The sequence below is a fragment of the Pseudorca crassidens genome, chromosome 4, assembly GCF_039906515.1.
Source record: "Pseudorca crassidens isolate mPseCra1 chromosome 4, mPseCra1.hap1, whole genome shotgun sequence".
Lineage (NCBI taxonomy): Eukaryota > Metazoa > Chordata > Mammalia > Artiodactyla > Delphinidae > Pseudorca > Pseudorca crassidens.
Window position 1 is genome coordinate 83,503,735 of NC_090299.1, and position 21,313 is coordinate 83,525,047.

The following is a 21,313-nucleotide window of genomic DNA, read 5'->3' on the forward strand; positions in this document are numbered from 1 at the left end:
AATAAGGCAAAGTAATTTATGTGCATAAGAATGCAAAAAGCAAAAAAGTCAGAAATGGATTGAGAGTTCTTAACCTACAACCCAATCTCTCTCTCTCTCTCTCTCTCTCTCTCTCTCACAACACGTATATTGAGTTTATTCCAAAGTTTTTTTCTTCCCCCACTTTGAATATTCACATAGAAAACAGGTAATCAATTCTAGTTTGGTTCCTGATTATAGGGTCTCTATTGACCTGGGTAAGAGCTTCATGTTCTTGCAATTTCCTCTCACTCACACTTTGCTTTGCTCACACAGTCTTGCTTTGCTTTATTTGTTCCATTCCCCTGTCACTACATAATCCTTCTACCTTAAATTTCCTTTCCACATCCTCAGTTTGAGGTCTGAATATGGGGACAATAATCTCTAGGCGACTCTGGTGACTCCTAGGTCCCTCCAGGGTGCCTCTGCCTCTGATATACAGTGTAGCTCTGCTCACACAGATGTTAGATTAGCCCACAAGGGATTTGAGTCAGGTGACAAAATTAAGTGGAGCTCAAGTGCATTTTAATGGAGAACATATAATACAGTGGGAAAACATAGATATGAAACAAACACACCTAGGTTAAAATGTCAGTTTGCCACTTTATAGTTTTAGTTAAAATTAACCTCTCTGAGCTTCAGTTCCCCCTGAAACTATGGCTCACAGGACACTGTCAAGCTTAAAAGAGAGAATGTCAATAAAACATTTAATAGTACCGGCACACAGCAGGTCTTTGCACATGTGTCAACCCTTCTTCTTGCCTCACCATCCCATATAAGACACCCTGACAATTCTGCCATTTGGAATTGTCATTAATTGCCAGTTTTTGTCATTTATCATTTATTGGCCTTATTTCTTGGAATCTCTATTATTTCTAGTATATTATTGCTTTTTACACTGACTTGAAAGTCAAACTATTCCCTTTGGCCAGCTTTTGTATTTTCAAGGAACAAGAATTTTTTCTCCTCAGCTTTCATTCCATTCTCTTCTAACTTCAGATGAAAACAATGTAAGTTCTAAGATTTGATCAGAGGAACACTCTGGCCAGTCTTCCCCTTGATGATGGAGGTTGCCCTTGGTTAAGACTTTCACTTTCATCAGATTTTTCTAAAACTCAGATTTTTTTTGCCTAACTAACTCTGTGCCTCCTCAATGATTAATTTCTTCTTCCTTCAGTCCCTAATCAAAGTTTGTTACAAATGGACTCTCCATTCCTGTAATATACATTCAATTCCTTGCAACATGCCTGGTTGGCCCAGTTTATTTCCCTCTTAAATTGAAATTAAAATTTTCCCACTTACACTCAGAAACCTCCTCAGTCTTTACAGGCCGTGACCTGAGGAGATGACCCAGTGCAGACTGGACTGGACAGAATGCTCCCCCCTCCCAGGGTTCCACATGTCCTAGGAGGATAGGTCGCCATCCCAGGGTGGTGAAAGCAACACAAGCAAACATTAGTTCAAAAAGCAGATACAAACAAACAAGCAAACCTCCAGTACTTTGCCTAGGGTTATTTTTCACTGAAATGGCTTTCAACTTTTAAAGTATCTAGCATGTACTGAGGATTTGCTCTAGGCCAAGTACTAAGCTTCATGAGCCTCCAGTCTTTAAAATCTAACCCAGGTTTCAAAATCATAAACAATACTTTCACTGTGAGAGACAGTGGAAAAACTTTTTTCCTATGGATTAGTTTCTAACGTTATGTACTGAGATCAATAACATCTCAGTGTCTGCCAACAAAACATGGAAGAAATCAAACTGTAAAAATAAAGTGCTATACTTGAGTACTATTTTGAGGCAACTACTAACAGATGTTTCCCTCTTGTCCACGGTGGAACAAAAGTTCCTATTTTGGATTTAACTTCATTTTCACCTGAATGAAGAGCAAAGTTCCTCCAAGTTTAAGTGCATTATCTGTTGCTGTTTGTTTGTGTGGGCCTGAAGAGGAAGGCCTGACTTAAGTCAGCTCTATTGTTACTGTGTAAATGCCCTCACCAGCCCCTCTCTCCAACCACTGACTGTGTCCAAAAAAGCTACCGCTGTCACAAAACAAGGAGTCCTCACTGTTGTGACATTTCATTTATCTGGGCAGCAACATGCTTGAAAGGAGACTGCCTCGTCTGAGTCAAGTATGGAAGACAATCAAACCCAGTTAAGCAAACCAGTGTTGACATATTAAATCATGCTTGAACCAAGAAAGTAAAAACAGGCGACACACAAAACCTTCTAAAGAAAGTTTTAAATAAATAAATAATACAGGTCAGTGTAGTTCTAAAAAAAGAAGCTTTTAGCGTTGGAAAATACTGGGACTAGGTGAATACGGGGACATCATTCACAGGAGCCAGTGATTATGTGGCTGTCTGATTGTGAGGTGCAAAACTAGAGTTAGTGTGGTTAAGGGAAGCATAGGAGAATACTGGGAAGCTTTAGGGAAATCACATCACCTTACTTTCCAATCCATAAAATGGAAAATAAAATTTTGATAGTTCCATTCTTTATTTAAGAAATGTCCTAATAGAATCCTTTCCAAGCGCTTTGAATTCATCAGAGGAAAAGCCCTTATGCATATGGAGTAGTGTATTATTAATCTCCTGCACAATCACACAGCAGGAACTTTGGAGTGCTCATTCTCTAAGTCTGATTCCTGCTAACAATTCCATCAAAGAAATGGAGTTATCCATCAGTCAAATTATCATTTTCTCTAATTGTTACTTCCCCCAAACTGTGTCTCTTCTTTTTTTTTTTTATTTAAACTATACCTTAACAGCACTCAAATGAGCAGGATACCTTCAAGCTCAGAAAAGATCAAAGCATATCAACAAATTACTTGAGTTCTTAAGGACGAACCCTACTGGTCAGCCATAAATACAGACACAGTGTTTAAACAACAAAGTATAGAAGATAAGATGTGATCCACATCTATGACCAGAAATAATAAAGGATACAAGAGCCTTTTCATGTAATGATAACCAGTTATGAGATCATGAATAGCTTAGAATTCATAGTTTTATTTTTACAGCTAATTAATAATACACTTTCTAGAAAAAAACTATGCGGAGCTAGTGGCTCCATGCCTTCCAGCTTTATAATAATTGGCATGTCCTTCTGGACTAACGTACAAACTAAATTTAAAGGCAATAAATTATACTGTTTAGGCAAACAGCATACTTAACCTTTTTTCCTGTGAGTAGTATAAACTGGATATATAAACAAATCAATTAAATAGATTGATACCTTCAAATTAAGCTAAGCTTCTTATTAGTTGCTTGGATAGTTAGCTTTCTGTGCAACCCTCCAAAGTGGTTAAGCAGATTTTTCAAGGCTTATCCATACAGGAGGTGTACTACATAAATCTAAACATGTCGAGCAGAAAACATTTGACATATTAATTATAATAGAAATATGGTCCTAAGAAGAATCAGTGTCTTTTATTCAGGATTATCATGGATGCTATATGTGATTACAAACTACAAATCAATTTGTGATTAAGTGTGTTTATATACTGTTCAAAGGACAACAGTAGAATGGAGAATCTGAAGTTAAATATATGATTCTAATGCCAAGTCTAAAACGTGGTGGTTGTGTGATACTGGGCAGGTTAATCTTCTCCCTACTTCCAACATTTGGACCCCAATTTATCAGCTTACTGACGATCATAATATTTGCAACTAATATATTAAATCCTGATTAGCTAAAGTCAAGCCACAGGCTGTGCTAATATTTAAATATGTTATTCCCACTCCCCCAAATTAAAGTTCTCTTTTTTCTGCAGAAAGGATAATTTTGTTTTAGTTATTTTGTTGTAACAGAGAGCTTATGAAATACATCAAGATTTCCATCTGTATCATATCTCCATTTTTAGTACTATGAAAAAATATGATTATTCTTATTTCAATACAGAGCATTAACATAGCACCTCTAAACTCCTGTCTTTAGTTTTCTTTATTCAGGATGAAATTATTTATTATAATTACACCAAGTTGGCTAATAACATGAAATTAAATTTTGTGGTATCATTTAGTATCCTTTATGCTAAAATTGTTTTAGACAAAACAGTATGACTACTAGTTTGTGTTTCCAAGTTTCATAAATGTTCCTTTTATACTTCTTTCTCAAAGCCAGGATGTCCTTTTCCCTAAATTAATTTTTTTTAATATTATTTTTTTGAAGAAGTTTGAGAGATTTTGACAAAAGAATGTGGAAAGAATTTAAGGAAATGCAGGAATTTTTTCTCTATGGTCTGTAAATCATTTTAATTCTAATGCTACTTGCAGAAGAAGAAAAGTAAAAGATAACTTTTTCTCTATTCATGTCAATGTTAAAATGTCAATTCTCATTTTAAAAAGTTACTTTACTTGACAAATGTTTCAGTTTAATTTTTTCAGCTATTAACTCTTTAGTAAAATAAAACGTGTTGACTAAAACATAAATGAAATGTACTTTTCAAAAAATGAACTAATTTTTATTTCTGATAAAATGAATACCAATGAATTTTACATTTGGTGGGTGGAGAGTGTTTCAGACAGGGATGTATATATCCTTCACTAATTTTAGCTTCCTGTAGGTCAGCAATAATTTTTCAAAATTAAAAGTTTTATATTTGGGCATTGTATACTTAGGGAACTATAGACTTAAGTTTAGCATTTACTAGTTCACCCAAGTCTTCTGGTTCCAACAACATGAAGGTCTAAGAAAACCTGGAAACGCTCCAAGTACCTAGAAATTAAATTAAATAGAACAAAGCTTGGGGCTGATAAAGTTAATTCATATACTGGGACCCACAAAATTGAGGTCACCCCAGTGGCCCAGCACATGTCACAAATCTAAACCTAAATCAGCCTGCACTTAAGAGAAACCTAACATACACCAATCAGTATCCTCCAACTCAGCTTTAGTTAGCCCACCTTACCCTAGAAAGTAGGACCTGCTAGCCTTGTAAGTAAATCCGGACCTCCTAGCCAATCATTCCTTGGTTCCGCATTGCCTCTTCTAAAGCTCTAAAAAGCTCACTCTTGCCCAAAATCCCCTGGGAAGAGTGTCCCACTGCTGGTGAGGCACTGTACTCCCCCAGTCCATGGATTATTTTGAATAAAGGATATCAAACTTGTTACTAAATTGTTTTAGTTTTGTCATTTAACAGGGCTCATTTTACTGTTTTGTTTTAATGCAGGGAAATTTTAAGATGGCAATACATTTTATAAATATGGGGATGGAAACCCACAGGAGGAAGAAAAAAAGAGGGAACCAAAGCATGGAGTGCTGCCTTTTAGAGCTGATCCTATCCTGCTTCTCTGCAGGACAGGAGGGCTGAGAATGGGTGTGGGAAACGGGAAGACTTGGATTTTAATGTCCCAGAGTCCAGGAGAAAAAGCCATAGCCTTGTGGAAAGTGGGGAGCCCTTCAGAGAGTCTGAAACCTTGAAACACTGGCTGCACCCTCAAGAAGGCACTGGTTAATAGGAGGATGAGGAGAGGAGAATTTGTAGAGTTAGAATAAGACAAAATATTAATATGCTTATCATTTCTGTGTTGTTTATACAGTTTCTTTGTATTTGGGTATAAAGCAGAAGGTTGGCAGACTACAACCTATGGGCCAAATCCTGCCTGTCACCTGTTTATGTAAATAAAGTTTTATAGGAATACAAAAAAAAAAAAAAATAGAAGGCACTGGGTAAAACGCTGCCCATGTATACAAGGAGTGCCAAAGAGTCTTGTGGGAGGTGGGACCTCTTCATGGAGGGAAGAAATCAGTCTTCAAGAATCAAAATTTGTGGCCTTCCCTGGATGAGGTTTTGGGGTATAAATTTACATAAGACACTAAAAGCCACCAAACCTTAATCCTAACTATCATAAAACTCCTTAATCTGGACTACACGTTACAGTCACCTAGGGAGCTTTAAAAAAAAATACTGATGCTCTGGCCAGCACCACACAATGGAATCAGAATCTCCCATAGGTGTGTCCAGCAACAATATGGTTTTAAATTATTAAAATTACTGTGTTGCACTATAAAAATGTTGAGAAGAGAAGAATTAGATAAAAACTGGTCCCAATAATACTTCATCAGTAGGAGGAAAGCTTAAATCATGTGAAGAACTCCTACAAGCCAATAAAAAAAGACAAACACTCCAAAAATGTAATTCATAAATTGGAGTGATTAGGACATGGCTGCCATTTGTACTTTTTTCTCTACCTTGTTGTGGTTTGATTTTTCCCCTAATTTGCCAATATTGTTTACTTATGATAATAGTAGAATGAATTGATAGTAAATATGAGATTCCAAAGTCAAGAAGCAATTAGCAGAAATAAAAAAGGAAAGAATTTCATTTGGCCTAATAAATCAAAAGTTATATAATTAGCATCTATATCAAAACAAGAAACATCTGGAGGGAAAGATAAATATATAATTAATGCGTAATAGTCATGAAACAACATGGAGAGTGCAATATTTTGATATTTATTCAAAGGGATTAAGATAAATACATTTCTTGCCCTTATGTAGTTACATGGCCCTAAAATTTATCTGTATTTCAGTTCCCTAATCTTTAAAATAAAGAAAAAAGGAGGATTCACTCCAAGAGTCCTTTATATTAGTGCTTCTCAAACATAGATGCACATAAAAAACACCAAGGGATCTAGCTAAAATGTAGATTCAGATTCAGTTTTTCTATGATGGGGCTTAAGATTCTGTAGTTCAAAAGTTCTCAGGTCATGCTGAAGTGGCTAGTCCATGCCCCGCTCCTGAAGTAGGCATACTTTATATGCCTTTACAGGCTATCTCTGCAGGTGCATGTTGTATTATTTAACATTTCACATATGAGGAAAGTTGGGCTCAATCTGATTTTGTTTGTCCACAGTCACACAGCTACCAAAAGGAAAAGTGAGATTTGAATGGAGACCTGCATCACCTTAAAGCCCACAGCTCTCTTTACTGCGTACAGAATCTGGTGGTGATTTCAGGTCGATTTTGAGGTTTTAAGTCTACTTAATGATTTTATGCCATTGGTGGCTACTTTGTTTCATATCATTTGCATTCTTTTTTTAACTTTTTGCTCTTAAGAATCTGGGAATAGACACTGAGATGTTTGCTGAATCACACTCAGTGAATTTTCAAAATTAAATTTTCCTGTACACACAACTTTTCCCATGAGAGCTATACTGATTTATGTTATCAGACTTTGTAAAAATCCTTCTGCTGCTACCTGAACAAAAAAAAGCAAACAATAAAACAGAAGGAGTACGTTGTGGTTTCCCAGTACATTTAAGTATCATGGATTTTAAACCACTTCTGAATATATCAATTCAGATATATGATGATATATAATAGCTTTTATCTTTATCATTAAACTTTTTTTCAGAGAATTATCTTTCTATATTAATTTATTTCTATATTTCTTTGTTAATTTATATATTTCTATATTAATTTGTTATAATAAAAGTAGCATATCCAATGCATATTCTTTTAATAAATGTTTTTTATCAGGAGATATTTTATAAAATATGAGACACTTGAACATAAATATAATCACTAATTCTCCATCCATGTGATCATAATGGAGCTCAAGATCAGAAATGCTAAAATTCCTTTGCACGGTAACAATACGGAATGTGCCACCATCATAATAAGACATTCTAGAGACTGACCCAAAGTAAAATGTACAAAGTAGCTATTACTATTACTGTAAATATGAGGCATAGTATTTATTTGTTACATTTATTCTAAACATGGCATAGGAAAGGGAGACTCACGACTTTGCCTAATGTACCTCCTTTTATGAGTGAGAAAGTAGGAGTGCAAAATCAAGATCAAAAGCTTGTCTAGGAGGGATTATGGAGTGTTTGCTTCTGCTTCTTCTATTTCTTTTCCTTTATTGCCAAATCTCTCTCTCTCTCTTTTTTTTTTTTACTGTGCCCATATCCAGAAGATTCACTGGACCAATGAAACATTAAGTTCTTAAAAAAGAAAAGGCTTTCATTCTTTCAACTGGTATAATAACTTACAAGCTGCCATCCACCACACCAATACTACTCATAAATAAACTGAGTTGTTTCATATTTGATATATATGTATTTGACCCTAGGTATTATTAGGAATTCTCTATCCTTAAGACAGTATAATATGTATATGAATAGCCTCTTTTAGCAGGTAATTTCAGGGAGTAGCAGCTCTTTTATTTCTCAGATTTTAATATGCAAATACATTTTAATATAATTTTAGAGGGAAAAGAGATATATACAAAATTGATTAATATACTATGATAAATCTCTGCACTGAAAGCTTCCATCTGCTTGTTAAGCTGTTTCCCATAGTCTTTGTGGCTTCTTTTTTCACATCTGTGTTAAACATCACCTTTTCAGAGAAACATTTTCTTACTACCCATTTTTTTGCACACTCACACTGCCAGTAACAATGCTCATAAACCGTAACTGTAGATGTGAGTGCACATGTATGTTTGTGAGCTATCTGTCTGCATTACTAGGATACAGGAATTGTATAGATAGACTACAGTGCCTAGTACAATAACTTAAAGGATGAGCGATCAATAATTTAAAGAATGAGTGATGATATCTAAGGAGAGAGCAAATCTCCTTTATAAAGTAGGTTCCAATATATTTACATAGTTTTGATCACCCAATAAATAAAAATGTAGGATTATCCTTTGATAAATGATTCTACTCAAGAATATACTCTCTAGTTTAAACAAATTAGAGAATTTTCTAAGCTGAAGCTACCCTGTATTTTCCAATGGACAGACACATATTCCTGTATATAATTTTATTTTTAATAAAATATCTAAGACATAGCTAACGTTTATTGAATAAGTACTGTTTTCTAGGCATTATTCTAAATAATTTTCATATAATATCTCCTAGAATTGCTATGAGGTAGTTAGAGACGAGGAAAACAAGGAATAAAGAGATTCAACAACTTGGTCAGGGATACAGAGCTGATAAATGGCAGAGGTAGGATTTGAATCCAAGCATTCTGGCTCAGAATCTGCATGCTTAAAACACTAGGGTACGTTGCGTCTCATCAGCAGCATATTTACTGATATACTATATCACTTTATCCAAGTTAAATTAGTCACATTTCAAAATGAATACGCAGGGCTTCCCTGGTGGCGCAGTGGTTGGGAGTCTGCCTGCCGATGCAGGGGACACGGGTTCGTGCCCCGGTCCGGGAGGATCCCGCGTGCCGCGGAGCGGCTGGGCCCGTGGGCTGTGGCCGCTGGGCCTGTGCGTCCAGGGCCTGTGCTCCACGACGGGAGAGGCCACAGCAGTGAGAGGCCCGCGTACCGCAAAAAAAAAAAAAAAATGAATACGCATTTTAAGAAATGTACACTTCTTTCGTTCTGCAGAAAAATGTTCACTTTTGCAAAGGTAACCAGTCTATAAACATATTTAGCTTTAGCAGCACATCTGCTCACGTAGGCAGATGGAGTATATTTCAATCAGTGGTTCTCAGCTAAGAGAGATTTTTGCCTCCAGGGGTCATTGGTAATATATGGAGGCATTTTTGACTATGAAAATCAGGAGTGGAGTATTAGAGGCCAAGGAAGCTGCTAAATATCCTACGGTGAACAGGACCACCCCTCCCCCCAAACAACTAGTTATCTGGCCCAAATATCAATAGTATCAGTGTTGAAAAACCCTGATTTAGAAAAAAAAAGAAAAGAAAAAACAAAAATATGCAGAGTATGCTCTAACATTTTAATAGAACTAATCTAAAATTATTCAAGGGAGGAGTTAAAAAGAAAAGAAAAATCTATTTTATTACTCTCATGTGTAATACCTGCAAATAGATGAAATGACTTAACTACTTGATTGTCTTAGTGGTGGTTCACAGCAGTAGGTCACACACACACACATATACTCACACACCATTGACACTCTACTTTCATAATTGCCATCTTTTGTTAAAATTTTTAAATTAAAATTAGTTTCCTTCTGTTGCATAAAATAGCATACCAAATAGGACCAAAAGTTCAACCCCTTTGAAGTTTTTTGGTAATGTGTCTAATTAAAAATAACTAGGCTCTCCAATGCATAATTATATGAACACCTAATACCCTAAATTTCCAGCCAATTTTGTTTCAAACATAAATATGCACCAGAAGTTTGAATGATCGACATACTACTCCCTGCAGTATCTGTACTGTTTCTGAATCAAGGCTCTTTCTTGAGCTCAGTATTTTCACTACATTTCCTTGCTGTGCAATCATCTCCCAGTTGGACAATTAATGTGCTTTTTCTCCGCAGCCCTTGGCATGTGACACCCCCCCTTACCCTGTATTTGAGCATGCACCATATACCTTCTTCACTCTGACTGGTTTTGGCAGTGACCCACAATCTAAATCTCTTTCCTCCATTTGATATAAGTGAAACTATAATTATCTAGGGGTAATTTCAAATTACTACTTCATTCCGCTAGCAACTGATGAAGATTAGTGGTCTTGCCTTGCATCTGAGTAAGTCGGCAACATAATCACAAGAGAACTCAGCAGGCAACATTTGATTCATGTGAACTCAATTACTTCTGTCAAACACATTCACTTCAATAAAAAGCAGAAACTTCCAAAATGGGTTTCTGCTAACAATTTTGTGCTCAAAAAAATTTCATTTGACTCTTAAGGGAAAAAATAGTGTGAATTTCATCAGAAATAATAATAAATAACAAATATGGAAACATACTTGAATAAATGGATTTAATACATTATTAGTTCCTGAAAATAAAGAACATTTCAAGGAAATAAATTTGTATACTTAAGGCAGCTTATTATAGAAAATTCAGGCATATAAGTAAGCTTTAGAAAAATGAATTCACTCTACGTTTTAACGTAATACAATAGAAACCAGAGTACTTGCTTACCTTGTTAAAATCAGATTATCATGGAAAAGGTAGTCAAGTTCTCCTAAAGGAAGTTAAATATGAACTGCTAAATGGACAGGGACTCCTGAATCACTTCTTGGTTGTCTTCTGGGTTGAAGCCGCCATATGTTAATAAGCTGCCTAGCATTCTGATTCCTTAAGGTTTAGTTGCTAAAAGCCTCTCGGTCAAGTCTATCATGCCCTGCACGCATGTCAAGTCACATGAACATGATCCAACAGCAACTACCTGGTCACTTCCTAGTACAGATTCAGTAAATCTTAACATACGACAATCATTACAACAGGTTTACTCAAACTTCACCTTCTTATTACAGCCTTAATTAAATCCCAACATATTTTGATTATAAAAGAAACTGAGTTATTAAATGTAAATATGTAATAAGGCTATATTATAAACACTTTTCAGCATGTGATGTTTTGAGGTCTACAAAAATCACTAAGACGACCTCTACGATAGTTAATATATCATATGCCAATCATATATGATTTAATACCTGAAACTTGAAAATTTGGCCTGAGAATCTTAGGACTAAGTAAAGATTAATTTAAAAGACATATTTGTCAATTTTTATGACCAAGGATGTTTTCTAAAGATAAGTACAAAGGTAAGATAAACACAATTATTTATTTAAAATAAATAATTTTAAAACATAGTATTCTTTTATGACTTTGCTCATCCTATTTCCTCTTTTGAATTCATTTTCCTTACCTCTTGCCTTTTGATTTCCTTCTCACTTCTTAAGATTACATACACCACTGCTGTAATCAAGGAGTATGTAGTCTAATGGGGGTGGGGAGTGAATCATTAATCAAATAATAAGTTAACAAATATGTGCAAAATCATAACTCTAAATGGTTTTATGAAGGAAAATATGTGAGTAAATAACAGAGGGGGATGACCTAGTCTTCAAGGATCAGGGCCAGCTTCCTTGAACAAGGAGTGTTGGAGCACAGATCTAAAGGATTAGTATGAGTTGATCAGGCATAAGGGAGGTAAAAGAATTTTTCAGGGAAGGGAACAGAATCATAGAAGAACAAGTAATGAAAGTGAGCCTTTGAGAAACTAAAAGCGAGCCAGTGTGGCTAGTGCATAGTTTAAGATGTGTCTAGAGAGCTAACAGGCGCAAAGCCATGCAGGATCTTAGGCTACTTTAAAAACTTTATTTTAAAGGAAACCATTGAAGAGTCTAAAGTAAGTGTGTTGGGACTAGGCAGGGACTGAGGAGGATGGGTGTATGCAACTACCAGATTTGCATTTTTGTAGAGATGATACACTCACATGGCTCAAAAACCAAAACTACATAAAAAGTCATTCATTATATTTAAAAATAAAGTTCCAACAAGATATGCTTATAGATTGGAGGAAAAAGGAAACAGAGAGAAGTGGGTGATTTTATGAGATAATTGCGTGGTAGTTTCTATAAATACTTTGGGATGGATTGAAAGTGGGAGGTGGGTAAGAAGGAGATGTCAAGAATGATTCCTAGATTTCTGGCCTATCAAGGATAGCTCCAAAACATCAACGTCCCTACTTAAAGGTTTGGGGACAGTACATTAAAACCATAGAATGAGTTAGAGTTATGGAGGAATTGTATATGATACGCACACTTACACACATACATACATTTACATTTGCATGTACATATAATATATAGGTTTAAATGCATATATTTATTTATGTGGGACTATCTGTGATGCCTTAATTCTCCAAAACAAACCTTCAACATTTATTTATTCATTCAATAAGATGTTATTTATAAAATAAACATTTGAAATTCCTCCTAGAGCGGCCACATATCATTTGTACATGGGAAAACACCAAGAGGCACTATTCATATAGACTGCACTGTGTAGAACAACTTCTGGTGCTGTGTCTACAGCCTTCATGACCCACAGCCTTTGTTCCTCCTACCAGAGTAGGGTAATAAACACATTTATTGACGTTTCCTCCAAGGTAGCCTCTCCGGTTCGTCCCTCTTTCTCTCAGGTCTCTACTCCTCAATTAGTAAGAGTACGAGAATAGGAAGTTGCAGTAAATGCATGCACTAAAAAACATCCTGTCAGAACACTACTTCCCCAAGATGTTTTCCTGATAAGCACCTGCAGAATATTTTAAGCCCAGCAACAATCAAAAATTATCCTCTAAATGCAGAGGTCCTTTATACTCTGTGTGGATACGGACGAAGACAAAAGTCACTGTGTTTGAACTAAAGGTACCACATTATCATTCGCTAAAAGGATATAAACAAACAACCAAATCAAGCATGCTGCTTTATAATAATAGTAAACAAATTATTAGAAATAATAAGATTCATATTGTAAATATTTTAGGGAAAAGAATACAGTGTATTCAATGGATTATATTTAACTCCCACTTCTGATTCTACAATTACATATAGCTTCACCTTATACCAAGAAGGCTGCTCAAAAGAAAAGTTAAGGTAATGTTAGTTAGAACTTTCCTTTAAATACAAACCTAAATAAAATCTGATTCATTTCCTTGACAAACTTAAAAGCATATCTGAAACATAATTTTGATTTAATAAAACTTTACATATACATATAAAGGAATAGAGAGTTGTAGATTACGTGGAGAAATAATCATGCACTTGATTGTAGATGGTATACAAATATGAGGTGATGCTGAAAAAGGAAGTTTAAATATGGTGCAATGTGTTTCTAGAGAGAAATAATTAAGCAAAGTCAATATGATTTACAGGAAATTTCCTAGTTTTGTTTCCCTGGATCTACGGTCAATCTACAGTCAGGCCTGAACAAACTTGAGCAAGTTTGATCCACATTATATACTGGATTTAGAAAAAAAAAAAAATGCACCTGAAGCTACCAGTGGGATTAGGGGCCTTCTTAGCATTTGGTTTTCTCCTCAGTTAATACACATTAACTCTCATTACCTATTTGGCATGTACACATCATGGTGAAAACAAGTTCAGGTTCATAAGGATGGATTTTTCCTCTTTTAAGGAAAACGTGTTTTCTTCTTCATAAGCTGTTCTTCACTTTGCATAAAGTACTATCCTGTTCCAAAAAGCTATTGATAAAGATCCAAGTTTAAAAGCGCAACTCACCACACTGTGGGCAAAATGAGGGTATTTTCAGATGAAGAAGGAGGCATGCATGATCAAGTTTCAATTTAAAAGAAAAATTAAAACAAAAAAATTTCCAAGTGCAAACTGCTTTGAAATGACCTTTCTGTATTGGCTCTATCTCCAAACAGTTATTTGCTTGGGTTCTACTTATTAGGCATTTAAAATTGACCTGGAAATTCTTAAAAGCAAGCATGTAATAGCCATTATATGTAAACAACACAGTAAACTAAGTCCTGTCACCTTATACATATTTTCCAATGAAGTTCATGTGGCTGAACTTATACCTGAAGAAATTTTAAAAGGCAGTTAAAAGCATGCCAAAACAAGTCTCATCGAAGGTTTACATTTGAATTTCATATAACGAGTAAAGAGTACTATTTTCTCTTCATGGAGATAAAGTAGCAATAAAGTAGCAGACACTAATCATACAAAGAAAGTTATATACAAAGAAATAATCCCTTGATCTGAGCTGTCCAAAAATAAAACTTCTGAAAGCAAAATGAATATGAAATATTACACTGCAAGTAAGACACTCTGATAATTATGTATATCCAATAAAATATTACATTAAATCTTTCATCATTGCCAGAAGTTTTAAAATTCTGAGAAGAAAGAAATCAAACTTGAAGAGAAATAATCTCCATAAATTAGCAAAGTAAAAGGTCGTTTGCTCATAATCACTGGAAGAAATACATATACATGATCCAACTGAAGCAGACAACCCCTGCAGATCCAAAGATAAACTCTTACCTTGACAGGTGCCGTTTTTCTCTTCATATCCTGCCTTGCACATGCATTTCCCAATGGGCACCAGCCACTCCCCTTCAGCGCTGCAGTGCATTTTGGGTGGTTCATCTGTCACAGAATGGTTGACACAGGAGCCCGACACTTCAAGCAACTGTGAAGAATCAGCTCCAGTGATTGTGTCAGGGAAGACAGCCAAGTGTCGTACCACAGAAGGGCATTTTTTATAGTACACACGAACGGAAACGAGAGCAATGCAAGCACCCACATCTTGAAAAGCGAGATAAAATCCCTTTTTGCTTAGAGGTCCTACATCTCTGACCTCTGTATTCAGTTTCATGACACGGTCACCAAGATCAAGTTCTGTAAAGCTTTCATCGGCAGCAATGGTATCAATTTTTATGTACTGGTTTTCCTTGATGTTTCTCCCATTCTCATCTGACTCAAAGTAATACATGTTAAAAGTTTCCTTACAGGTCCCCAGCCCTCCAGGAAGACTGTTGCAGTCCCGCAGGGTAAACTTGAGTTCTATGAAGATTCTGGAAGCACCTTCGTTGGAGATCCAACTGGTCAAAAGCCAGTTATTTTGATTCTGTTCCATAACTTTGCATACTTGGTATGTGTGGATAGGGGCATAATTTTCATCAACTTCACCAATCTCTTCCCACTGTGTAATATAATAGAAGGACAAAAAAATTAAAAGACAATTAGAAAATAACCAGCAAAAATAGTCAAAGAAAACTAATTCAGGTGTAAAATTTCTGCTTCCTCAATATACAGTATTGAGAGAAGGAGCTATACCATGAAAATTTTTAAAAATTATTTCCCTTTTTTAATTAAGTAAAGTATTAGTCATTATCTCCAGTGTAACTCAAGCATGAAGACACGTAAATCATATTCCCCAGAAAAAAATCATGTATTTCAGAGTAATAGTAAAAGAAAATTCAGTATGGATGTGACTAACGAGAAGCAGTGAAAGGCAAGTATATATATTTGGAAGAAAGTTTGAAAGAAAAAGGGTAGATAAAGTTTGAAAGAAAAAAGGAAGTACAATTTTTTTAAAAATGACAATGAGAAAAAAAGCAATAAATGTGGAAAAGAAGGGATAAAAATGTAACGTGAATCCACATTTATTTAACCCTGGCAGGTTACAAATAACACAACAATGTAATAAAACTTGAAAGAAAATTCATTAGTTTAAAATTAATAATAAATGTTTATTTCATTGAACCAATCTCGTTAGGAATCTTTTACAGTTGGATAACTAAGTGTTTATTCATACATTTATTCACAAATATAAACCTAGAGACAGATAGAAAATAGAGATAAAAATTTTAGATTAGTAATACTGAGAGCCTTGTCATTTCAAATACTGAGATTTTTTTGTTATACATATCCTGGGAATGCATTATTCTTTCTTACCAATGCATTATTTTAGGCACAATGACCTTAGAAGTTCTGAATATACACAGGATGTAGAAAAATTAAGTATGATTTATATAGCTTCCAAAATACTATTCAGCCAAAGAAGAGATCTAAACCTATCTCTTTCCTGGTAAAATACTACGGTTTTGAGAATGTCAATGCACCACACCACTTTCTAAACAGTGTAAAACCAGATTTTTCTTCTCATAAAGGTTATTATAATAAGAAACTTTAAAAACCTGTCTACAATCTGTGTGAATAAAACTACATATAGTTTTAAATCTTTAAAAATTGTCCTGAAACACACAGAGCAATGTAACCATACACACTGGCTTTCAATAAATCCAGAATGTGATTTCAGACATTAAGTATTAACTTCACAGAACCTCATTTAGTTAGACATGAAATTAAATGGAGCATTATTTTTTGATTCTGTTGAAATGACAACGATATGAAAATGTGGCATCACAAGGGATGCACATAAATCATATACCTCAGATGGCCCCTCTCAGAGTTTTAGCTGCCATCAGACAGACAGAAGTAAAAGGTGTTAATGAGGGAAAACTGCTGAGCTCCTTAAAATCACAGAGACATCAAGGTTGTATCTTACCTAACAACTTTCACATTAGGGTGTTACATGAAACCTTAGTTCATTCATTTAATCTCACTTTTGTCCTCTCTCAAAATTTATCTAAATTGTACTTAGCCTCTGATTTTCTAAACCAGCTTTCTCTCTCATTAAACTACTTACAGTTTCTTCCTGAAGCCATCCAGGTATCAATACGTTTATTATAAATGCTTAATGAATGTCATGATTAATATTTCATGGAAACAAGCACCTCAGCTAACCAAACGAAAACAACAAAAATGATCAACTTACTGTAAGAAGATTAATTAAATGTATTTTCTTTGCATTAGTAAATTGGAAAAGAGCATCAAAAAACTCTTCTCTGAAAAAGGAAAACCAAAATGCTACGTTATCTCTGTTTTAGATTCTCTTATTTTTTAATAGTCCTCCAATGCAAAATAGAAACATATTTCAAATCCTTGGCCTTAAATCATTTATGGAAGACTCATTTCTGCATCACATATTCCAATAGGATCCAGCTAGCAAGTCAAAGGAATTGGACAAGTAAAAGGAATTGGAATAGCAGCATCTTCCAAGATTATAAGGCAAGCAATTCACAGTCTTTGTACAAAGTCCAAGGTACCACAGATATTATTAAAAATGCAAGCCAAGCAGCACTTGACAAGACAGCTTAATAGTTACTGCTTCGGGTGATAATTTCAAAGTATGTGTATAGGCATATTACTTCTCTGAATATTCTCAATTAAGAAGAGGAAAAACTGTAATTTTCTTTGATGTTAGGATTTATCATGGTCGGATTTTATTTATTTTTCTTTTCAAGTGTCCAAAATATAAATGAAGGCTCACATTTTCTATTTCTAATGCATGAATAGGAGGACTTTCATTTAAATAATTATGGCTATAAGCCATTCAAAGAATCAGAAAGGTAATATATACACATTTCCAATAAATATCTCCTCCTATTTAGACAAATACACTAAGAAACAAGCAAAAATATTTCATTTATTTTAGATTGACCAGCTGAAATAAAACGTTGAATTCTTCAAAGTTTTCTTCCCTTTTAATACAAAGGAGACATCCTGCTGCTCTCAGCAAACATCTTATTTAGGAAGAAGAAACAAGGAGATGAACAGAAAGTAATACTCATCAAGAACTTAAGATCACAGCAGGTATATTCCTAGATGCTTTCGCAAATGTCATGTCAAGGAGATTACCGTAATTTAATGAAGGGCACAGACAGAAAACACAATATTTTCAGTTTAATTTTGTTGGAATTCCTATGATCCCATGGTTTAATAAAATATTTGCTGACTACTACAAACGAGGTGCCTAGGCCTTTTGGAGGCATGGTCACTGAACATAATATAGTTGGTGTAGCTCTGTTCTTCAGGTCTGGCTACTCCTCAAGACCCACCCTCTGAGCCCAGGCTTTTTCTTTGTGTTTGCTTCCTCCTCATTCCTATTTCTTTGCCTTAATATTAAAGAACTGGTTACACACTCAGCTTGGGCTGGCTTGATTTCTCTCTCAAATGCTTGGGCTTGCTCCTTTTACCACTGGCCACTGAGAACTCCAAGTCAGTTGCATTCTAATCCCATGCTTGACCAGGTATCACAAGTCAGCCACATTGATCAGAGAAGTGCAAAAGAAAAAAGACTTATTTTCATATCCATATGTGTATCATGGAGTTACCCACTTATCCTACCCAAAGCCATTAAGAACTATTTTCTCCCTGCCTGCCTCTCATTGCCCTGTTAGGTTTCTTGCCCCAAGCTCCTATTGCCTCTTATATTGTTAGCATTGATTTCATTTCCAATCCTCTAGCTTATATATCACTTCTTTCACTTTCACAACTTAAAACACTGATTCAGGAGACACAGCCTAAAGTAAAATCTCCCCTTACATTGTGTCCCCAAATACACATAAAGAATCATCAAGCAAACGGAGTCGATTTTGACCTTTCAAGTTATGAGGGTGCCTATTATCTAGTTCTGTTTTCATTATTATGCATCTATACAGAGATTAATTTATTAAGGCTAAAGTACAGTGGTCAGAAACTTTGTAGTAGAGGCCTGCATATAAATACGTGACTGGTCTTGTACAGAGGAAAGATTATCAGCCTGGAGCTCTAGAATTAGTCCCAGCTCTTACAGTATCTAGATGTATAAACCAAGACTTAACCGCTGGCATACTGATTACCATAATTTCGAGTGAGAACTGAAACCCTCTATCCCAGTCATATAATATCAAGTATAAAACATCAGAAGTGGCCTTGAAAGACCTGGTCTTATTGTTCATTTTAGAAATGAGAAAACCGAAGACCAGATTTTTCCCAAGCTCACAAAATACCACCCTGATACCATCTGAGTATCCCCTCTGCCTGTCTGTACCTCTGCCTTCTTATTAGCATGTTTCTGTCCTTGAAGTCTGGGTTTGCGTGTGGGATTCCTTGATTCACTGCATTGATTGCTACTCCACTCTGTTGATACTAAATTCACATTTTTTTTTCAGACATGATGTAACCATGAATAATAATTCTTTCTTTCTTTTTCTTTCTTTCTTTCTTTTTCTTTCTTTCTTTTTCTTTCTTTCTTTTCTTTCTTTCTCTCTTTCTTTCTCTTTCTCTCTTTCTCTTTCTTTTCTTCCTTCCTTCCTTCCTTCCTTCCTTTCTTTCTTTCTTTCTCTCTCTCTCTCTCTCTCTCTTTCCCTATATATAACTTAATATTCTAAACATGGATATGAAGGAAAAGACAATTTTCTTTTTCTCTACTATACCTCAGAGTCTGACACCACAGGACACAGAGTAGGGCACTCAGTAAATATTTTATAATGAATGAATTAATATCAAACACATACATATCCCTCCTAAGTCCAGAGATATATGTTAATATGAAATCTGAAATAATTCAAACATGGTAAATAAATGACTATATGATTTGCCTTTTGTTTTTGTTTGAAGAAAAATAAATTTTGTAAATTGTCTGAACTTTATATATTCAAATAAAGGAAAGTTTATAAGTTCATATTTTTGAAAATTAGTCTTCAGTAAAAACCTCTAGAAAATTTATTTTAAGACATTTGCTTATTCCAATCATACAATTATTTTTAGTTTAGTTTTCATATTAACCTATAGGACTCTTTTTCTTTAGCATTACATTTTCCCAGTTATAACTTACAGCTTAGTTTAGATATGTTAGATATTTTTTAGCATGAAATGTTTTAACATATCAGTTTTTATTTTTCACTCACTAGCCTTCTTCAACATTCAATACAAATTAAAAGCCTAGGATGTAGCATATCAGTTAGTGGCACTATACCTTCTCCCCTATTTCAGTCAAACAAAATTAGGACCATCTTAATGATTTTCTTTGGCAGAGCGATGTTAAAATATAGCTAGGAGTCAACTGCTCCCAGCTTTACTCTGAAGTGTCCAAAGCATAACTTTGTAACAAACCTTGTTTACCACATAAATGCTTCTTTGAATATAGGGATAACTGTCCATTATCCTTTAATATCACAATATTTTGTATAATGTATTTTGAAATGCTCCAAAAGAAACTAATTCTAGGCTTCTCATTTTATTTGAAATATTGTTAGATATCATTTATTTTTTATTTTCTTTGTGTGTGTGTAGTGTGTTTGCTAACTTCACTGAAGATATCCTGACCTCAAATTACTAATTACTGTTGTTCTTAAAACAGTAGTACCTCTCCATGATCTTAGAAATTGCCTGGGAAAGAGTTTGACTATGTGCTCAAATTCGGAAGTCGGGCATTTTACCCATTTTAACTAGTGAGCAAAACATTCCAATTGCTACCGCATCATATGTTTACCTAAAGTCTAGAATTTCTGGAAGCTTCCCACTCTTGCAAGAATCAAATGAAATAGAATATAAAAATCAGAAACTTCAAACACACCAAAGATCTTTTGTTTTTCTTTCTATTAATGTCCAGTTTTTTATAGTAATTTATATTTTTAATATCAGATTTTTAGTTTCATTATTTCATTTTTTTTAATTTTGCTACCTAATTTTAATTTTGATTAAAATTAGGTAAAATATACTCAAATAAGAACCTAAATGAATTGCTTATTTTCTCATTTTTCCCATGTGCATGATAAACTATTATGAATATTCTTCCCCATAATACTTTATAAGACTTGCTATGTTTACATAAAATCATTATGTTTTTCCTCCCTGTTGCATGTACAATTGAGCTCATTTGTCTGTGTGTGCATGCAGAAGTTTGCCATTACCTAATACATTCAATCCAGGACAATTCCTCTGAGAGAAAATGAACCAGAAAAATCCTTAAAGAATAAGTGACTTAGGAACATGATTAATGGCAGAAAAAATGAGGAATCCTATTATTGTTGGGGCAGACTTTTTTGTTTGTTCTTACTACCTTTGATGTGTTACTGTCCACTAGAGGCCATTCCTCATTAGAAAGAAATACTGTATTATTAAGACCAGTGCATGTTGAACACAAACATGAGTGCCTAGTCCACCTGCTTGCCCAGTGGCTGCCCAAATGCTTAAACAG

General features: G+C 34.7%; 1 protein-coding gene across 9 annotated transcripts in view; it reads right to left on the minus strand.

The window, feature by feature from the left end:
• The window catches only part of EPHA5 (EPH receptor A5), a 330,826-nt gene that overhangs the window by 254,722 nt on the left and 54,791 nt on the right, over positions 1–21,313 (minus strand). For all 9 annotated transcript variants that reach the window (XM_067736164.1, XM_067736162.1, XM_067736163.1 and 6 more), the window contains exon 3: positions 14,767–15,427. In XM_067736164.1, coding sequence (XP_067592265.1) covers positions 14,767–15,427 — 661 coding nt within the window. The remainder of the gene's footprint in view (positions 1–14,766; positions 15,428–21,313) is intronic.